The following is a 19,169-nucleotide window of genomic DNA, read 5'->3' as shown; positions in this document are numbered from 1 at the left end:
CTTTGTGGTATTATAATTTTGAATTGCTTGTTTTTAGCTGCTTGTCTATTTTCTAACTTTCTTATACATGTTTTTGGAACTGTCTTACTGTGAGAGCAATTGAAAATAATCCCTGTTTGTACCTGTCCATGTGATGAGGCTGGTTATGAAACAAAGGGAGGAGCTACAGACAGGAAGGATGTTGAAAGTGGAAGTTGGAAGTCAGACTGCCAGACTCCATTTTACACTTCGACAGAGCAGGAGGAGAAAAACAGGGTGAGTGTTAACACCAGGATCTGCTTTTCAACACATTAATCATTTACTCTGTTATACTGTATATCAGAAAATAATCTGTAAATTAAAATATATTTATTTCCTGCAGTCGAAAGTGACATCTTCAAATGTTGTGAACTTTTTTATCCATTTCCTGGTTTCTGATTCATCAGAGTTACATAACATGTAACAGCCCAGCGCAGTCAACATGGAGAGCAGCCTGCCTGAAGTCTGACCCAAGTTTGTCATTATGATGGTGTGTGTGTGTATGTGTGTGTGTGTGTGTGTGTGTGTGTGTGTGTGTGTGTGTGTGTGTGTGTGTGTGTGTGTGTGTGTGTGTGTGTGTGTGTGTGTGTGTGTGTGTGTGTGTGTGTGTGTGTGTGTGTGTGTGTGTGTGTGTGTGTGTGTGTGTGTGTGTGTGTGTGTGTGTGTGTGTGTGTGTGTGTGTGTGTGTGTGTGTTACTGGTTTATCTCTCAGACTGGAGAAGATGAGCGATTCCAAATCTCCAGTCCCCAGCTGTCTGTCTATGAAGAGTGACCAGTCTAAAGAGGATCCTCCAGACTGCAGAGATGAACCTGGACCCTCAGACAGGAAGTAAGAGTCTGTTTCTGCTGTAACCTGACCTGGAGAGGATTCAGATTTTATATATAATCGTATAATCTAAACTGTTCGTTCATAATTACATGAGCGCAGTAGAGTACAGACACTCTGTAGAATAAAGTACAGAAATGCAGTAGATTAGACTAAAGATTTGCAGTAAAGTACAAAAAGAAAGGCAGTAGAGAACTAAGTAAACTACTCCAGTAAAATAACACTCTCTCTCCACATGTAGGACCTCTGGTTAACCAAATCAAATACAAACATGTCAAACCTCACAAATGAATTGTAACAACAAGCCACCAATAAAAGCATTAAAGTTCAGTCAACAAGGACGAAGAGGACAGTTAACTATATTTTAGGATATTTCAATATGCTATTCTATTATCAATGTATCAGTGTTATGACATGTTCTCAAAATGACAATAATACTTGGAACAATATAAATCTTCCAACAAATGAGTTGACTACCTCAGCATCTTTTGAAGAGGTTTATTAATAATAGTAATAACCTGGTGAGCTGGTTGTGTTTAGCATTAGCAGATGTAACTGGTTACATGTAGAGTCAATACAAAGACACACATGTGTACCTGGCAACACGAATGAAGTAAAGAAGCAACATTAATATCCCCGTGTATTCACACAACTTGAAAAGTTACAACTTGAGTGTAAAGTTTGTGACGCTCTGATACAAAAACAGTGTTGAGATTCTGCTCCTGTCGTCACTGACATGCTGAGATAAATCAGAAGAGGGAACATCAGCAGCCAGAGCTCTACAGCACCTCATATTAAATCAGGGTTATTCATGTACCTGTATAAACCAGAGACTGTCTGAGGTGCTAACAATATAATAGCTGCTGTTCTAATGACTGGATGGAGTTATTTTGAGTGTTGATGGAGCAGCTACAATGTTAGCCTAGCTTCAATGAAACCAATCGCATTCAGAAAACAAACATTTGAAAGTGTTTTGCTCGTTGTGTTGCAGACAGACCTGACGAAGCATTAACTCAAATCAATATCATTATGTTGTTATCTTGGTATCCTTTCCATTTGTTTATTGAAATGTATTCACAGCAAATTCAATGTAAATTGGGTTCAAAGTGCTAAAGTGTTCCAGATGAATTCAGCTGATGTTATGAATCCAGACACAAAGCTGTGTGGTTTCCTAATGATATGAAGAACTAACCTCTATCTCCCTTACCAGGATGAACAATCATCTAGAGATACAGACTTTATTTTAAATATGAAAGTAGAATTTGCCACCTTGTTGTACCTTTGGTGAGAATCAGCTCCTCTAATGTAAAGTGCTGTAAAGGATGTGTTCATCTCCACAGAGGGAAGAGGAAGAGTCCTGTTCCTGTGGAGCAGCAGCTGTCCAGCTGTGCTCTGTGTCAGGACGTCCTGAAGGATCCAGTCTCTACCAGCTGTGGACACTGGTTCTGCAGACAGTGCATCGCCTCATACTGGGAGCAGCTTCCTCCATCAGGAGACTCCTGCTGTCCTCAGTGTGGAGAAAGATGGAGCATTTTACAAAGTAAGAGGCCTAACACGTGCAGCCTCTTTCCCGCTGTGTGGGTGCTGGGTGTCTGCTCTTCTATAGAAACACTGTATCATCTGATCCCTTCTTCAAGGCTTTGCTTTTAAAGTGTGTACACAAATATTTCACGTGGGACAGCAGTGTTTCCCTAAAAACGCTTTCTGTCTTACTCAGACATTACTACATTAGCCCAGCACTTATATAACATTTACGTATGAGAGTATAAATATCTGGCAGCTAGTATTTGTGGTTCCTTCTGGAGTCTCCATGTCCAGGATGTTTTGTGTTGTAAAGTATAGACATTAAAATGTTTTATAAAAATCATGTCATTTAAAACCCTGACTGTTCAGATTCTCAAAAGCATTTTCCTGATTCTCTCCTGTTTCCTTCTCTTCCAGCAGATAGTGGTCTGCAGGAGGTTTTAGATGAACATAGGCTCAGTCTGAGGAAGAGATGTGATCGTGTGACTGAAGGAACTGATCAAAGTGAAACCCTCCTCAACAGCATCTTCACTGAGCTCTACATCACACAAGGCCAGAGTGAAGAGGTTAATACCCAACATGAGGTGAGGCAGCTGGAGACAGCTTCCAAGAAAGAGACCTTCCATGACACTCCAATCAAGTGCCAGGACATCTTTAAAGCCTCACCTGACCAACAGACTCTCATCAGAGCGGTCCTGACCAACGGAGTCGCTGGAGTTGGAAAAACCTTCTCAGTGCAGAAGTTCACTCTGGACTGGGCCGAGGGTTTGGGAAACCAAGATGTCAGTCTGGTGATCCCGCTCTCCTTCAGGGAGCTGAACCTGATCAAAGGTGAGCAGTACAGTCTTCTCAGGCTGCTCCATGTTTTCCATCCAACCTTACAGAAGCTCACAGCAGAGCAGCTGGCTGTCTGCAAAGTGCTGCTCATCTTTGACGGCCTGGATGAAAGCAGACTTTCTCTGGACTTCAGAAACAATGAGGTTGTGTCTGATGTCTCTCAGCAGTCCTCAGTCAACGTGCTGCTGACAAACCTCATCAGGGGGAAGCTGCTTCCCTCGGCTCTCGTCTGGATAACTTCCAGACCTGCAGCGGCCAATCAGATCCCTCCTGAGTGTGTGGACAGGGTGACAGAAGTACGAGGCTTCACTGACGCCCAGAAGGAGGAGTACTTCAGGAGGAGATGGAGTGATGAAGACCTGTCCAGCAGAATCATCTCTCACATCAAGAGCTCCAGGAGCCTCCACATCATGTGTCTGATCCCAGTCTTCTGCTGGATCACTGCTGCAGTTCTGGACCACATGTTGACTACAGACCAGAGAGGAGAGCTGCCCCAGACCCTCACTGACATGTACTCACACTTCCTGCTGGTCCAGACCAAGAGGAAGAAGCAGAAGTATGAAGAGGGACATGAGACGAGTCCACAGCAGCTGACGGAGGCTGACAGGGAGCTTCTTCTGAAGCTGGGGAGGCTGGCGTTTGAACATCTGGAGAAAGGAGACATCATGTTCTACCAAGAAGACCTGCAGCGCTGTGGTCTGGATGTCACCGAGGCCTTGGTGCACTCAGGAGTTTGTACAGAGATCTTCAAAAGAGAGAGTGTGATCTTCCAGAAAACAGTCTACTGCTTTGTTCATCTGAGCATTCAGGAGTTTCTGGCTGCAGTCTACATGTTCCACTGTTACACCAACAGAGACACAGAGGTACTGAAGGACTTCCTGCAGATAGGCTGGATTTACCCATCCCTGGATGTCTTCCTGAAGGGAGCCATGGAGAAATCCCTCAGAAGTGAAAATGGCCACCTGGACCTGTTTGTCCGCTTTCTCCACGGCCTCTCTCTGGAGTCCAACCAGAGACTCTTAAGAGGCCTGCTGGGTCGCACAGACAACCGTCCAAAGATCATCCAGAGACTGTTAGGAGGTCTGCTGGGTCGCACAGACAACCGTCCAGAAATCATCCAGAGAGCCATCAATAACCTGAAGGAGATGAGAAGTTATAAAATCTCTCCTGACAGGAGCATCAACATCTTCCACTGTCTGACAGAGATGAAGGACCTCTCAGTAAATCAGGAGATCACAGAGTTCTTGAAGTCAGGGAACAGATCAGAGAAACTCTCTGTGATCCACTGCTCTGCTCTGGCCTACATGCTGCAGATGTCAGAGGAGGTTCTGGATGAGTTGGACCTGAAGAAGTACCACACATCAGAGGAGGGACGACGGAGACTGCTTCCAGCTGTGAGGAACTGCAGGAAGGCTGAGTAAGTCCAGATGTGATTAGCTTTATAAATTGATGTGGATCAGAAGTTTATTTCTTCAAATAAACATTATAAAATGTTTGATCTTAAATACTTTGAGAGCAAAATGAAATGATCCAGTTATTCTATTTATATATTGTGACATTTTAACATTTTTTTCTTTTCTTCACATTATTTTGAGTGATGGAGGCGACATGTCAAACACATGAAGGACTTTAGAGGTTTTCTCAGAGCAGCATGTGATCACAACATACAGCAGTATTTACAGTTATCGGTGAAAGCAGTTATTAATATATCATTGCAGTTTCTTAAACATGAAATCAGATCTGTGTTTACCACAATGCTTAAGAGTTTAAAATAATGTCTGACAGGCTGACAATGAATAAAGAAAACTCTATTATTAAATTAAATCGACATAATATGTTAAAACTTGTTCCATTTCAAATTCAGTAAGTTAAATAAATGTTTCCTCTGTTTTTATACTAACACAAGTTGTGATATATGTGTCATTATAGACTTACTGGCTGTGGACTCTCAGAGACTGAATGTGTAGTCGTTGCCTCAGCTCTGAAGTCTGACCCCTCCCATCTGAGAGATCTGGACCTGAGTCACAACGATCTGCAGGACTCAGGAGTGGAGCTGCTGAGTTCTGGACTAAAGAGTCCAAACTGCAGACTGGAGGGTCTCAGGTAAGTTCACTGACTGCAGTTCATACAGATCTGTTTGTGTTTATGATTTTCAGAATTTGCCTGAAGACATTTTAATGCTTTTATTTGTTTCTGTATTTCCAAATGGAAATGGAATCCAAACTTTAAGAATAACAAAGATCAGAGAAGGTGAATGTGTGAGGGAGAGTGTTTGAGCTTCCACAGACTCACTCTGTGCTCCATGAGTCAGTGGAGATGCTGTCAGTACTGATGAGCTGTGAGGGAGATGAAGGAGTTGTTAAACATCTGATGAGAGAAACTGCTGCAGAGAGTTCCAGATGATCAGGGATTTGTTTCTACATCATTGCTGACGTTAAAACATTGTTCAGCTCTGATCAGATTATTAAACATTGAGTTATTTCAAACAGGAACATTGTTTTCTAAAGTTACATCATGTTTTCTTTATTCAGACTGAGGAGCTGCAGTTTGTCAGAGATCAGCTTTTAAACAGCTGAAATTAATCTTGTATTCTCCATCATGATTTTAACAAATGATATAAAATACAATAATGAAATAGTTATATTAAAACGATCCAACACTAACAAGTATGTTCAGTTGTTGCTGTTTTCAACATGTTCCTGAAGCTACATGATGCTGATACTGACTGAATAGTTCACTCTGAAGATGCTGTGATTTGATGACTCCACTGTTCCTAAAATACATATTCTGGAGGTTTTTCTTCACATTTAAAATTCATCCTGAATTGTGATCTTTGTAAACGTTGTGATCTTGAGTTGAATCAGTTTCTGTGGTTTGTATTTGTCTGGCTGCACATCATGAGTTAGTGTAGATGGAGCAGAGTTTCAGATGTGAAGTCTCCTCGTTTTATTGAAGTAGAAGCACGTTGTCTTTAATATGAATGAGAGCTCTTTCCCTCTTTCTGTATCTTACAGTTTTTAACCTGTTTGGAGTTTCCACTTTCTGACCTTCTTCAGCTCTGAGCAGATTATTAAACCTGGAGTTATTTCAAACAGGAACATTGTTTTCTAAAGTTACATCATGTGTTCTTTATTCAGACTGAGGAGCTGCAGTTTGTCAGAGATCAGCTGTGCTGCTCTGGCCTCAGCTCTGAAGTCCAACATCCATCTGAGAGATCTGGACCTGAGTCTCAACGTTCTGCAGGATTCAGGAGTGGAGCTGCTGAGAGATCTTCTGGAGAGTCCAGACTGCAGACTGGAGACTCTCAGGTCAGTTCACTGACTCTCTGTTACTGCTGGAGATCTCATGTGTTTCATTAACAGTTGAACCTAATGCTTGAACAACCATACATGTGTGTATGTCGTTGTGAGGGTTTTCCTGCTCACCCAGTTAAAAAGGACAGAAGGAGAGGAAGGCTTGCCTAAAAGAAAGCTTTACTGACTGGCCACAGCTTGGAAACAATACATCCATACTTTAGCAAACAGACAGAACACTGCTACCAGTGACAGGCTTTCTTGGGGCAAGTCCTTCTGCCCCCAGGACCCAGACCAAGAGACAAGAACCAGGTTACTGACATGCTTTACTGTTCACCTGGTTACCTGATCCTTGTCCAGCTGTCTGGAGCCAGCCCCATCCCTCCAGCAGCCGGCGCTCTAACCACACCCCACTGCCACAGTCGCTTTGTTCATATTCTTATTTTTCTTGTACTACATTTAGTCTGCAGTCATAAAAGTTGACTGTTTCTTCAATTGTATATGTTAGATATCCACTGCTAGTTGTTCAAGTAAATGTATGTTGTCTTTAGTAAATGGTCACATCTGAATAAAGAAGTTCATCTGAACTAATATTAGTTTTACATTGATCTCTGAAGCATACATGTTTTTCTTGCTTCCCATTGATTTCAATGTTTTCACAGATAATGAACAGAAGGCTGATATTATGATGATCCACAATAACAGAAAGACAGTCACTGTAATTCAGGGAAAAGCTCATTGATTAGGAAACAGGAATGTTGAGCTACACTTAATATACCTGAACATCTGATTGGATTATAAACTGATTTCTATCCTCATCATGTGTTCTCTTTATTCAGACTGAGGAGCTGCAGTTTGTCAGAGATCAGCTGTTCTGCTCTGGCCTCAGCTCTGAAGTCCAACATCCATCTGAGAGATCTGGACCTGAGTGGCAACGCTCTGAAGGATTCAGGAGTGGAGCTGCTGAGAGATCTTCTGGAGAGTCCAGACTGCAGACTGGAGACTCTCAGGTCAGTTCTCCATCTTGAACTTGTGTGCTGAGATGAATATGTGAGAGTTGTGTTGACTCTGAGCTGCAGACATCAGGCTGATATCACTCTGATCCTCACTGAGCCTCTTAATGCTAGAGTTGCATAATGCAATGTTCATCTTTACATTTAAATATAACAACAAAAAACCTTCAGTGCAGAATTCACTCTGAACCTTTTAAACAGCTGAAATTCATCTTGTATTCTCCATCATGATTTTAACAAATGATATCAAATACAATAATGAAATAGTTATATTAAAACGATCCAACACTAACAAGTATGTTCAGTGGTTGCTGTTTCCAACATGTTCCTGAAGCTACATGATGCTGATACTGACTGAATAGTTCACTCTGAAGATGCTGTGATTTGATGACTCCACTGTTCCTAAAATACATATTCTGGAGGTTTTTCTTCACATTTAAAATTCATCCTGAATTGTGATCTTTGTAAACGTTGGGATCTTGAGTTGAATGTATTATCTCTTCGATTTACACACGGCATCTATTGCACGTCTGTCCGTCCTGGGAGAGGGATCCCTCCTCTGTTGCTCTCCCTGAGGTTTGTCCCATTTTTTTCCCCTTTAAACTGTGGGTTTCTCTGGAAGTGTTTCCTTGTACGATGAGAGGGTCTAAGGACAGAGGATGTCGTTTTTCTCATCCTGATATTCTGAACAATCTGTGCTGTTGTATTTGCTGTAAAGTGTCTCTACTGTAGGCTATTTTTATTATATGTACAGCACTTTGGCTCGACCAAAAATCGTTTATAAATGTGCTATATTGGGCCGTTGGGCCGAGAGGAACAGTTGGGCCGAGAGGAACAAGATGGCAGCCTGAGCTGAGAGCTCCGCACAACCTCAGTGATTCATTTGAGTTTTTCACCTCCACTCAGAGAAAAAGCTTAACATCTTTATTGACTATAGTTAAGAGTTGACATCTAAGGAAAGACTCTTGCTACAAAAAGAAAGAAAAAGAAGGAAGGATGCCAAGAAGAAGCCCATGAGGCAACCAAGACCTACCAGAACCAGAGGATGAGTCTCAAGAGGATGATAGAAATCCTTCGTTTGCTGAGATAATGTCCGAGTTAAAATCTCAACGTTCTGAAATAATTAATCGTCTTGATGGAATTGATAATCGTTTGGAGATTGTGACTAGTCAAGTCTCAACAATGAAAGAAGCACTAGCTACAACAAACCAGGCCCTTGAGAATCAACTTCAGCGTATGGATGAAGCTGAACAAAGAATTTCGACATTAGAAGACACCTTACAAACTACAGCACGGGACCTTCACAGAGCCGAAAAGTTGATAAAGACGCTGGAATCTAAGACGGATGATCTCGAAAATAGAGGGAGACGTAAAAACCTTGTTTTACTAGGGCTCCCAGAGAAGTCAGAAGGCAGCCAATTACTACTTCAATATATTCAACAGAAACTATCTTCCTGGCTCAAACTCTCCCTCGATCAGAATCTAGAGTTGGAGCGGGTTCACCGCTCTCTACGACCATATCCCGAACCAGGGAAGTCTCCAAGACCAATTATGATCCGCTTTCTACGAGTCAGAGATAAAGAAGTGATACTGCAGTCTGCGAAGAAAATGTCAATCTACGAGGGTAATACTAAACTCACCATTCGCCAGGATCTGTCTGCAGGTGGCTCCAGTCCTACCTCTCCGACAGATCCCACTTCATCTCCCTCAACAATCACTCCTCTACCACAGCTTCAGTCACCCAAGGTGTTCCCCAAGGTTCAGTACTCGGCCCCCTCCTCTTCATCATCTACATCCTCCCCCTTGGTCAGATTCTCCGCCATCACAACCTGGACTTTCACTGCTATGCTGACGACATACAGATCTACCTCAGCACCAAATCCCCCCACAACCTCTCACACACATCGAATCCTGTCTGACTGCAATAAAATCCTGGATGCAACACAACTTCCTCAAACTCAACAGCAATAAAACTGAACTCCTCCTCATCGGCTCCAAATCCACCCTCAGCAAAACCCCCAACCTGACACTCACCATCGATGGCACCCCTGTTTCCCCCTCCACCCAGGCACGCAACCTTGGCGTGATATTCGACCCCACCCTCTCCCTCGACCCCCACATCCGCCAAGTTGTAAAAACCTCATTTTTCCACCTCCGCAATATCGCCAAACTCCGTCCCTCTCTCACCCGCCCCGCAGCTGAGCGACTCATTCACGCCTTCATCTCCTCCCGCCTAAACTATTGCAACTCACTCCTCTTCGGCATCAGCACAACATCCCTCAACAGACTCCAGCGTGTCCAGAACGCAGCCGCTAGACTCCTCACCCACACCAAATCATGGCATCACATCACCCCGGTCCTCAAAGAACTCCACTGGCTTCCCGTCTCACACCGCATTCACTACAAACTCCTGGTCCTCACCTATAAAGCCCTCCACCATCTGCCCCCCCCCCCCCCTACCTCACTGACCTCCTCATCCTCTACCAACCACCCCAGTCCCTCAGATCCACCTCAGCCGGTTTGCTCTCAATCCCCAAGGCCAAACTCCGGAGCTTCGGGGACAGAGCCTTCTCTGTGGCAGCCCGAAGCTCTGGAACTCCCTCCCCCAAGACCTCCGTGAGTCTGATTCCCTCACCCTGTTCCAGTCCCGTCTCAAAACCCACCTCTTCAACTCTGCTTATCCTTAAACCCGCCCCTCCCCCCTCTGAACCAACATCCTCCTGACTGCTTTTCTGTTTTTGTTTTGTTTTTCTTTTTCTTTTTGTTCTTGTTTTGTTTGTCGACCTGACTCATAATGTAAAGCGTATTTGGGTCTAGAAAAGCGCTATATAAATCCCATTTATTATTATTATTATTAGAGGTACCCCGAAAGTGCAAGGAGTTCGATCTGGTGATCAAAGTATTCCTCGAAAAAGGCATGTTCAGAGGGTTTGCTTATCCTCAATATATTGTTTGACATGTAAATGATCGAATGGAACATACCATGATGACATTTGGGATGCGGATTTCTATATACCCGTCCCCCGTTAAGGAGGAGAATTAGGAAGACATTTATTTATTTTCAATGGGAACTGAGGATGGGAGCTCCAAGTTGCCAACACAAAGAGGACATTTCGTTAGATCTGAGATGCACATTTCTCTGACGCTTGTTTCTCTCTGGGCTACAATCAATTGGGTAGATGAATTGCCAGGGTTAGAAGACCCTGGTTTGGGTGGGATGTTATATTGTTTTATTTTTGTGTTTTGCGTTTGTGTTACATTAGTTTTAATGGTAAATAATAAAAGCAGTGACAATCCCTTTTGTGTATGGGGCCAAAATATACAACGTATTAAATATAATCCCACAGACATGCAGCAGTCAGCATGCAAAACATGAATTATATTATTGGAAAATTAAAGGCTTGGGAAATCCCATAAAACGGAATAAAGTACTAACTATTCTTAAAAAAGACAAAGCTGATGTGGTGTTCTTACAAGAAACCTTTCTCTCAGATACTGAACATCTTAAATTGAAAAGAGATTGGATAGGTCAGGTGTATTTCTCATCATATAAAACCCATAGTAGAGGGACAGCTATTGTGATAAACAAAACTTGCCCATTTGAATTAGAAAAATGTGTTACGGACCCAAATGGTCGGTTTGTTTTGGTTGTTGGTACTATTTTTGGAACCCCAATCAACTTTTTAAATATCTATGCTCCCAATATAGATGAACCAATGTTCATGTCTGACATGGTGCTGCTCTTCAATGAAAATAGTAAAGGATTAGGACTGATGGGCGGCGACTTTAACTGCACTCTTAACCCTACATTAGATCAATCTAACCAGTCCAAGAGCCACCATCTTAAATCCTCAAAGGTCCTTCAGGGGCTTTTTGCAGAATGTGGCCTTATTGACGTATGGCGTCAATTAAATCAAGATGTCAAAGATTACACTTTCTTTTCAAATGTCCACAACTCTTATTCTAGAATAGATTATTTTTGTATTCCCTCAAAATACATGCATAGGGTAAAAGAATGTAAAATTGATTCCATTAATATTTCAGATCATGTAGGAGTTCATTTAACTATTCACTTGGAGAGTGGAGAATTTGTATCCAGGCGCTGGAAATTTGATAACTCCTTACTTAGAGACGAAAAATTAAAATAAAAAATGCGAATGTGGATAAGGTACTATATAAAAGAAAACAATAACCCCTCTATAGATCCGAATATTATTTTGGAAGCTGCGAAAGCTACTTTAAGAGGACTTATTATCTCATACACATCTTTTAAAAAAACGTGAAAAAATTAGGCTCAGACAAGAACTTGAAAGAGAAGTAAACAGATGTGAAGTACTTCATAAATCTCCATCAACAGATGAAAACTGGAAACAATTAAACAAAGCCAGAGCTAAATTAAATATTGACTTAACAAATGAAATCATAACACAAATGAATCTTATCAGACAAAATAATTATGAATTCGGCAATAAACCAAGTAAACTACTTGCCTATCAATTAAAGAAGGAGCAAGCAGAAAGGGCTTTAAAGGCAATTCGTCTGAAAGACAACAAGATAACCTTCCACCCAAAACAGATTAACCAGACTTTTTATGAATTTTATAACAAATTATACAAATCTCAATCTGATTACTCACAAGATGAACTGGACAATTAGCTCCATAACATTAATTTACATACATTATCTGATTTAGTCCAAGAGTCTCTAAACTCATCAATTACAGAAGTAGAAGTTTTGGCTGCAATTAAATCTATGCCTATAAATAAAAGCCCAGGGCCAGATGGCTTCTGACTGAACTTCAACCTATACTTATGTCAATGCTTAACAACTTCTCTCACAAAAGAACACTTCCTCAATCAATGAATCTTGCATATATTACTGTACTACATAAAGAAGGGAAAGACCCCTTGAATTGTTCTTCATTTAGGCCTACAGATGTAGCACTTCATTTCAGACTCCAGCTTACAGCTTCCTGCCTACGACCTGCCAAAGACCAGTATAGAGGAATTTTAAGCCCTCGCACTATTTTCCAAGAGGGCGTTGCCAGATTTTCAATTTCAGGTTTTAACCAGGAGATGGCGCTTCATTCACAAATACAGAAAGACAAGTTTCATGGACTTTCAGTTGAGTGTTGAAGAGCATTTGAACACATCAATATTTTAGATCAACTAAAGTATATCTAATCTTGTAATTCAATAATATATAGTCTTTATATATTAAATAATCATAATTATTATGTAAATGTTTACATTACACTTCTTTATTTGTTATGCTCATACTTTAACCTTTACAATCGTTTGCTTTAATATGCAGTATATTTTTTGTATATTTTTGTGTTTGCTTCCTCCTGCTCCCTTTCGGACACATACTGTATGATTTATTATTATTATTATTATTTATCTCAAAGTCAGCCTTCAGGGGATCTCCCGCTCCCCTCCATTTCGAAAAGTGTCTGTGGCTGAATGGCCAGCGATTAGGTGTGGCGCATTTGTCATAGGTGATCAGAGCTAACTGCCTGCCGTCAGATTTAATTTAAAAAACAGATCTGATTTTAAGACTATTTCTGCGCTCATAAAGAATGATAAGAATAAGAATAATGCGTATTGAACTGGTTTCATTAATTAGCAAGTTTATTTCACTAGAACCGCCAATCGGGTCAATTTGTGTGATGTGTGTTGTGTGTGTGCAATGTAACTCTTTTTCAATAAAATATTAAAGTCTCCCAGTCCGTGACTTTTCCTGAAAGTGTGTTATGTAGCACCCTATGTTGTTAAAAACTGCATTCTAATAGCGGGATTTGACGGGTTTAGGTTGGCCTATACAAAAACCTCTGGCGGTTCTAGTGTTAAGGTAATTAAGTACAGTAGAAGCCTTTTTTTATCAGTAACGAATTTAGCAGTTGAACATAAAAGTCAACTAACTGAGGGTCACTTGCAATGACAGTGTTGTGTCTAACTGTAAGCTTGTCACTCAGAGTAACCTACCGTTAATTTAGCTGCTGGAGAAGAAAGATCAGGGGGGGAGGGGGGGAGAGAGCTGTGGTTGATGGGCCATTAGTTGTGTAAATACACAGCTGAGAGCTGCCGTTTCATTCAGACTGTTTAAAAAACTGTAACAACGGACTATTTTTCTTAGCGGATGCATGTCAATTTAAATCAATACATACAACTATTTTTTAAATCAATACATACAACTATTCAATAAAATACATTTTCTAAATCCATAAAAGCATTTCAATTAATATTGGGAGTCATGTCGTTACTTTGTTGAGAATTTGGCCGTGTAATAAGCAGGATAATTTGCAGCGACTTGTTCCTTATGGGGAAAATAACACCCGTCATGTGTGTGTAGAGGTGTGTGTGGTTAAAACACTTTCATGAAGTGAAGGAATGTCCTTCTATAAAACAGCTGTGGGCAGCAGTGAGTGACACGGACATGAATTCATAGATCAAGGCGGACTGGTGCACACACTCTCCTGTCCTGCCAGGCGACACGCCCGTTCTAAGCCGTGTCCCTCACTCCTCACATCCCAAGCATCCCCAAAAAGTGTATTATGTTGTTACATCGTTTCAGATGTTATGTTTCAGTTGTGCTCTGTCTATGTTCAGTGATGCAAACGTGTCACCTTTCGGCGAAATTCGCCGTTTTGAATCCAAAATAAGTCGTTTGTGTGATTCATGTAGATCTGCAATACAAATATTTTTGGGGTATGGGGGGGGCTGGGACCCGGAGTAATCTGCGGCCGTGAGCTGTTATGTGCCATCATGACATGCATGGTGTTCTTTTTTATATATTATAATGAAGTACGAGTTGTGTGCTCGAGTCTTCCTGCCTGTCGGCTCTGCTCATGGATGTATAATAAGGCTCTGCTGCTCCGAGATGATGGTCTAGCTTCAGCAGCTACATTACCTACGGGTGCGTTTGTTAATATTAACTGTGCGTCCGGAGTCACTGTGGCACAGACTGGACCGCTGGTGAACAGCTGTTAGAACGGGCTGTTCAGGTGTTCAGAGCAGAGCTCCCTGTCGGAGCGGCAGAGCGTGATGTGAACTGAAAAGTTTTTCTGTGGCAATATTATTTAAGGAATTGTTGAGCTAGCTAGCTAGCATACATTGTCACTATCTGCTAACGTTAGCTTTAGCCTTCTATTTCTAATAGTTTTTTTCATAGGCTATAAACAGAGGTGGTATAAGTATATATATTGTACTTGAGTAAAAGTAGAAGTACTCAGATCTTGTACTTGAGTAAAAGTAGAAGTACTCAGGTCTTGTACTTGAGTAAAAGTAGAAGTACTCAAATCTTGTACTTGAGTAAAAGTAGAAGCACTCAGGTCTTGTACTTGAGTAAAAGTAGAAGTACTCAGATCGTGTACTTGAGTAAAAGTAGAAGTACTCAGATCTTGTTCTTGAGTAAAAGTAGAAGCACACAGATCTTGTACTTGAGTAAAAGTAGAAGTACTCAGATCTTGTACTGGAGTAAAAGTAGAAGTACTCAGATCTTGTACTTGAGTTAAAGTAGAAGTACCAGAGTGTAGGAATACTCTGTTACAGTAAAAGTCCTGTATTCAAAATGTTCCTCAAGTAAAAGTAGAAAAGTATTATCATCAATATATAGTGAAAGTAGCGACAGTAAAAGTAGTCATTGTGCAGATTGGTCCATATCAGAATAATAGATATGATATGTATTATAATGATTGATCATGAAAGTGTTCTCAAAGCTGGTAAAGGTGCAGCTAGTTTGAATGACTTTGTATACTGCAGGGTAGCTGGTGGATTTACTCCAGGTGGAACTAAAGTCTGATTCAACACTTGATTATATTTCACATCATTCATCCACATCTGTGAAGTAACTAAAGGTATTAAATACATGTAGTGGAGTCAAAGTACACCATGTACCTCTGAACTGTAGTGGAGTAGAAGAACAAAGTAGCAAAACATTGAAATACTTAAATAAAGTACAAGTATCTCAAAATTGTGCCCAAGTATAGTGCTTGTTGAGTTTATGAACTTAGTTACTTTACACCAGTGGCTATAAAGATAAAAAGACTTAAGCCTTGCACAGAGGCCTGAAAATACATTTTCAAAATGCTCAACAGCAATGCCAAAATTATAAACTGACTGCTCCACAATTTAAAATAAATGCTTTTATATATTTCTATTATGTGACTCTTTGGCGTTTCTGTTATTATTAACACTGCTGCTTTAGTTGTTCTGCTAAAATCCTTTGTCATTCCGTGGGGTGGGGGAGCCGGGGGCTCGGATCCTTGTCACCTTTTTCATACCTGATGAGTTTGCATCCCTGTATGTTAAAAAGCCAGTCACCTTAATTCATGTAATAAAAACATCTCAGGTCAGTAACACTCAAAGCTAAATGTGCAATACCATGTTCAGCTATGTTACTATGTATAATGTTATTGTTGTTACATCAGAAGATGTACATATTGAAATGATTTCTTAACTTACAGTAGGCTATTTTTTACAAAGTGTGTTGGAAGGATTTATTAAATTACAATGAATATTGTCATTGTTGAAGGCTTTTAGAGAAGGGTGAACTATAAGCCTGAATTACATAACATTTTATACCTAAAAACATAAAAGCCACAATAAAATAAATCACAATTATTGTAGTTATTTTTACCTCCCGTATTGCTTTCAACCCACCAGCTTTTATGGTGTTACGTCACTAACTGTAAACTTGTCACATACAGTCTATGGTCACTCAGAGTAACCTACTGTTAATCTAGCTGCTGGAGAAGAAAGATCAGGGAGGGAGGGGGGGAGAGAGCTGTGGTTGATGGGCCATTAGCTGTGTAAATACACAGCTGAGAGCTGCCGTTTCATTCAGACTGTTTAAAAAACTGTAACAACGGACTATTTTTCTTAGCGGATGCATGTCAATTTAAATCAATATATACAACTATTTTTTAAATCAATAAAAACATTTTCTAAATCCATAAAAGCATTTCAATTAATATTGGGAGTCATGTCGTTACTTTGTTGAGAATGTGGCCGTGTAATAAGCGGGATAATTTGCAGCGACTTGTTCTTTTTGGGGAAAATAACACCCTTCATCCAGATGAGGATCCCTCCACTACACTTTGGGATCCTGATCTGCCGACGAAGCTCCATTAAAATATACATATTTTTGGTGAATTACTGAGTTTAGGCACGTTAATAACGTTTTAATGAAGTTGAATACAGTATATTCATATGTGTCAGTGATTTCATGTCAATCCGGCGAACATAAACATAAATGATCGTGGTGAAGATGATGATTAAATTAGGATTAAAAATCGAGAGCCGGGCTGCATTTCCTCCCGTTCGTTTTTTTCGAATAACAAAATTATTTTGTTAAATAACAACGTGGTGATGTTTTGTAAATGATTACATGTCTCTTATTTAGCACAGTAGTATGATATACGTGACATACGGATCTTAACAAAGTTCCGCTGTACATCCAGCATACTGTATCTGACTTTATTTCACATGAGCTCCAGTGTGGAACCCCACTGCACCCCCTGGTGGATCAATGATCCATTGCAGCTGGCTTCATTATAATTACATTTATCTATCACAGGGGCGGTCTCAAGTCAAGCTGGAGGTTTTCCCTTGAGCGAGGGAGTACCAATCACGGCCCTCGCGTTTCAAACTGTCTGAAATGAATCGCTACATCTGTATAAGCCTCTTGGATCATGATTATAAGATTATCACCAAATTATTAGCAAAACGACTGGAAATTATTTTACCTAAACTAATTAGTCCTGATCAAACAGGTTTTGTCAAGGGCAGATATTCTTCTGATAATATAAGGAGACTTTTGAATATTGTAAACCCTTTGGACACCTGTCAGAAGCCATCTCTGCTTCTTTCTTTAGATGCAGAGAAGGCTTTTGACAGGGTTGAGTGGAATTGTCTTTCTTCTATCTTGAACAGATTAAATATGGGCTCTCGGTTCATAGAGTGGGTCAAATCAATTTATAAAAATCCTAAAGCAGCGGTTATCACTAACTGCAGTTCTTCAGATTTGTTTTAACTAACAAGGGGGACAAGACAGGGGTGTCCACTGTCACCTTTGCTTTTTGCAATTGTAATTGAACCACTGGCGTCATGTGTGCGAGACAACATAAGTATTAAAGGAGTGAAGATTAACGATGAACACAACATTTCTCTGTATGCTGACGATATCATTCTTTACTTAAAGGCCATGTAATGCATCTAACACAGGTGTTTTTTAACATGTAGTTTAGATATCACCAGAATAAAAATAAATAAAAATGTTTAAAGTTTGGTCATAATTAAATGACATATACGTTAAAAACCGATGTTGGTTCCGAAGTTTGCCGAGTACGCCCCCGATCACTCCCGAACAAGCGGTGACGTCACACGTGGCAAACATTGCCATCTGATCAAATCAGTCCAAATGGCAAGCAACGCGACAACTTCAGACAGCGACAGCGAGAGCGATCATTCAAGCTCAGATTCGGTGGGTTATCTGGATTCAGTTACAGAAGTAGAGAGTGAACCAGCTAGCCTTTCACTTCAAGGCATCTTGCCTTATCAGTACGAGCCTCCTGCCCGGCAATCGAACAACGAGGCAGAAACTTGTGAAAGAGAAGCGGATTCCGCAGCCGGCGAGACTCGAGTCAGCAATACTGAATGGTAAATTCAGTTTTATTTAATTTGACCTGCACTAAATGTCGATCTTAATTTGTCATCTGTTCCTCACACGTCCGGCAGATATTGTTTTTTTTTTAATGTTATGTACAATATTCAGGTGTAGGCTACATGTCAATGCTGTGAAAGCATGCCCACTGCAGATGAATGTGTATGCTGCAGAGAGATCTGGCAGGTGATGGAACAAATAGACAGTTTGCAACCTACTGACCAGATAGCAGAGTCCTGCATCGGGTCAGGTATCCGTGGGTGGGCCTACCCGACGGGTGACCCGCAAAAAAGGTGATTTGCGGGTGGTATTTTTTCAAACGCTTTTTTCCGGGTTCGCTTCTGGGTAAAACAAAGATGATGCGGGTCCGGTTGCGGGTGTTGCATAATAAATATATTTAAACAATAATAATTTAGTTTAATGTTTAAATCCTCAGACCTCTCCTCCGCGGGACCGAGCATAATCATAACCTCTGCAGCGCATCTATCTGCTGCTGAGCGCGCCACATTCTGATTGGCTGAGGTGAAGCTCTCTAGCGGAGAATACAGCATTTTCAATAACTCTTCCTCAAGAGCGAAATCCAACGTCTGGGAGGCTTTTGGTGTCAACCTAGATGGAGAAAATAAACAACATCCCAGGCTTTTTGAGCCAAATATGCAACTGCGTGTGTTAATAATTGCACGTTGTCACTGCTTATATATGGGTTCGGGTCGGGTTGCGGATCTTGTGCCGGCGGGTCGGGTCGGGTTGCGGAACTAATTGGCAATATGTGCGGGTAGCGGGGCGGGTTCGGTACTGCACGTCACGGGTGCGGGGCGGGAGCGGGTCTTGAAAATCAGACCCGTGCAGGACTCTGCCAGATAGAAGACACCGACGAGAAACCAAGGTGCATTATTAGCCACCCAGGCTTTAGAGAAGGCTGTCTCAGTGTTTGGACACTGAAAATAGCGTATCTTCAATACAAACAACAACACAGAGCAGTTGATGGCCCACTAC

General features: G+C 41.1%; 1 protein-coding gene across 1 annotated transcript in view; it reads left to right on the top strand.

The window, feature by feature from the left end:
- Positions 1-740: 740 nt before the first annotated feature.
- Positions 741-19,169, top strand: part of LOC307034976 (NACHT, LRR and PYD domains-containing protein 12-like) — a gene marked incomplete at its 5' end in the record, with an annotated part of 103,001 nt that continues 84,572 nt past the window's right edge. Inside the window, 5 exons of the mRNA XM_079673900.1 lie at positions 741-847; positions 2,104-2,384; positions 2,786-4,622; positions 6,343-6,513; positions 7,338-7,508. Of these exons, the coding sequence (XP_079530026.1) occupies positions 741-847; positions 2,104-2,384; positions 2,786-4,622; positions 6,343-6,513; positions 7,338-7,508 (2,567 nt within the window). The remainder of the gene's footprint in view (positions 848-2,103; positions 2,385-2,785; positions 4,623-6,342; positions 6,514-7,337; positions 7,509-19,169) is intronic.

The sequence above is a fragment of the Notothenia rossii genome, assembly GCF_949606895.1.
Source record: "Notothenia rossii genome assembly, chromosome: 4".
In the NCBI taxonomy this organism is placed as follows: Eukaryota; Metazoa; Chordata; class Actinopteri; order Perciformes; family Nototheniidae; genus Notothenia; species Notothenia rossii.
The sequence above is the reverse complement of the archived record's forward strand: the minus strand, read 5'-3'. Positions and strand labels throughout refer to the sequence as shown.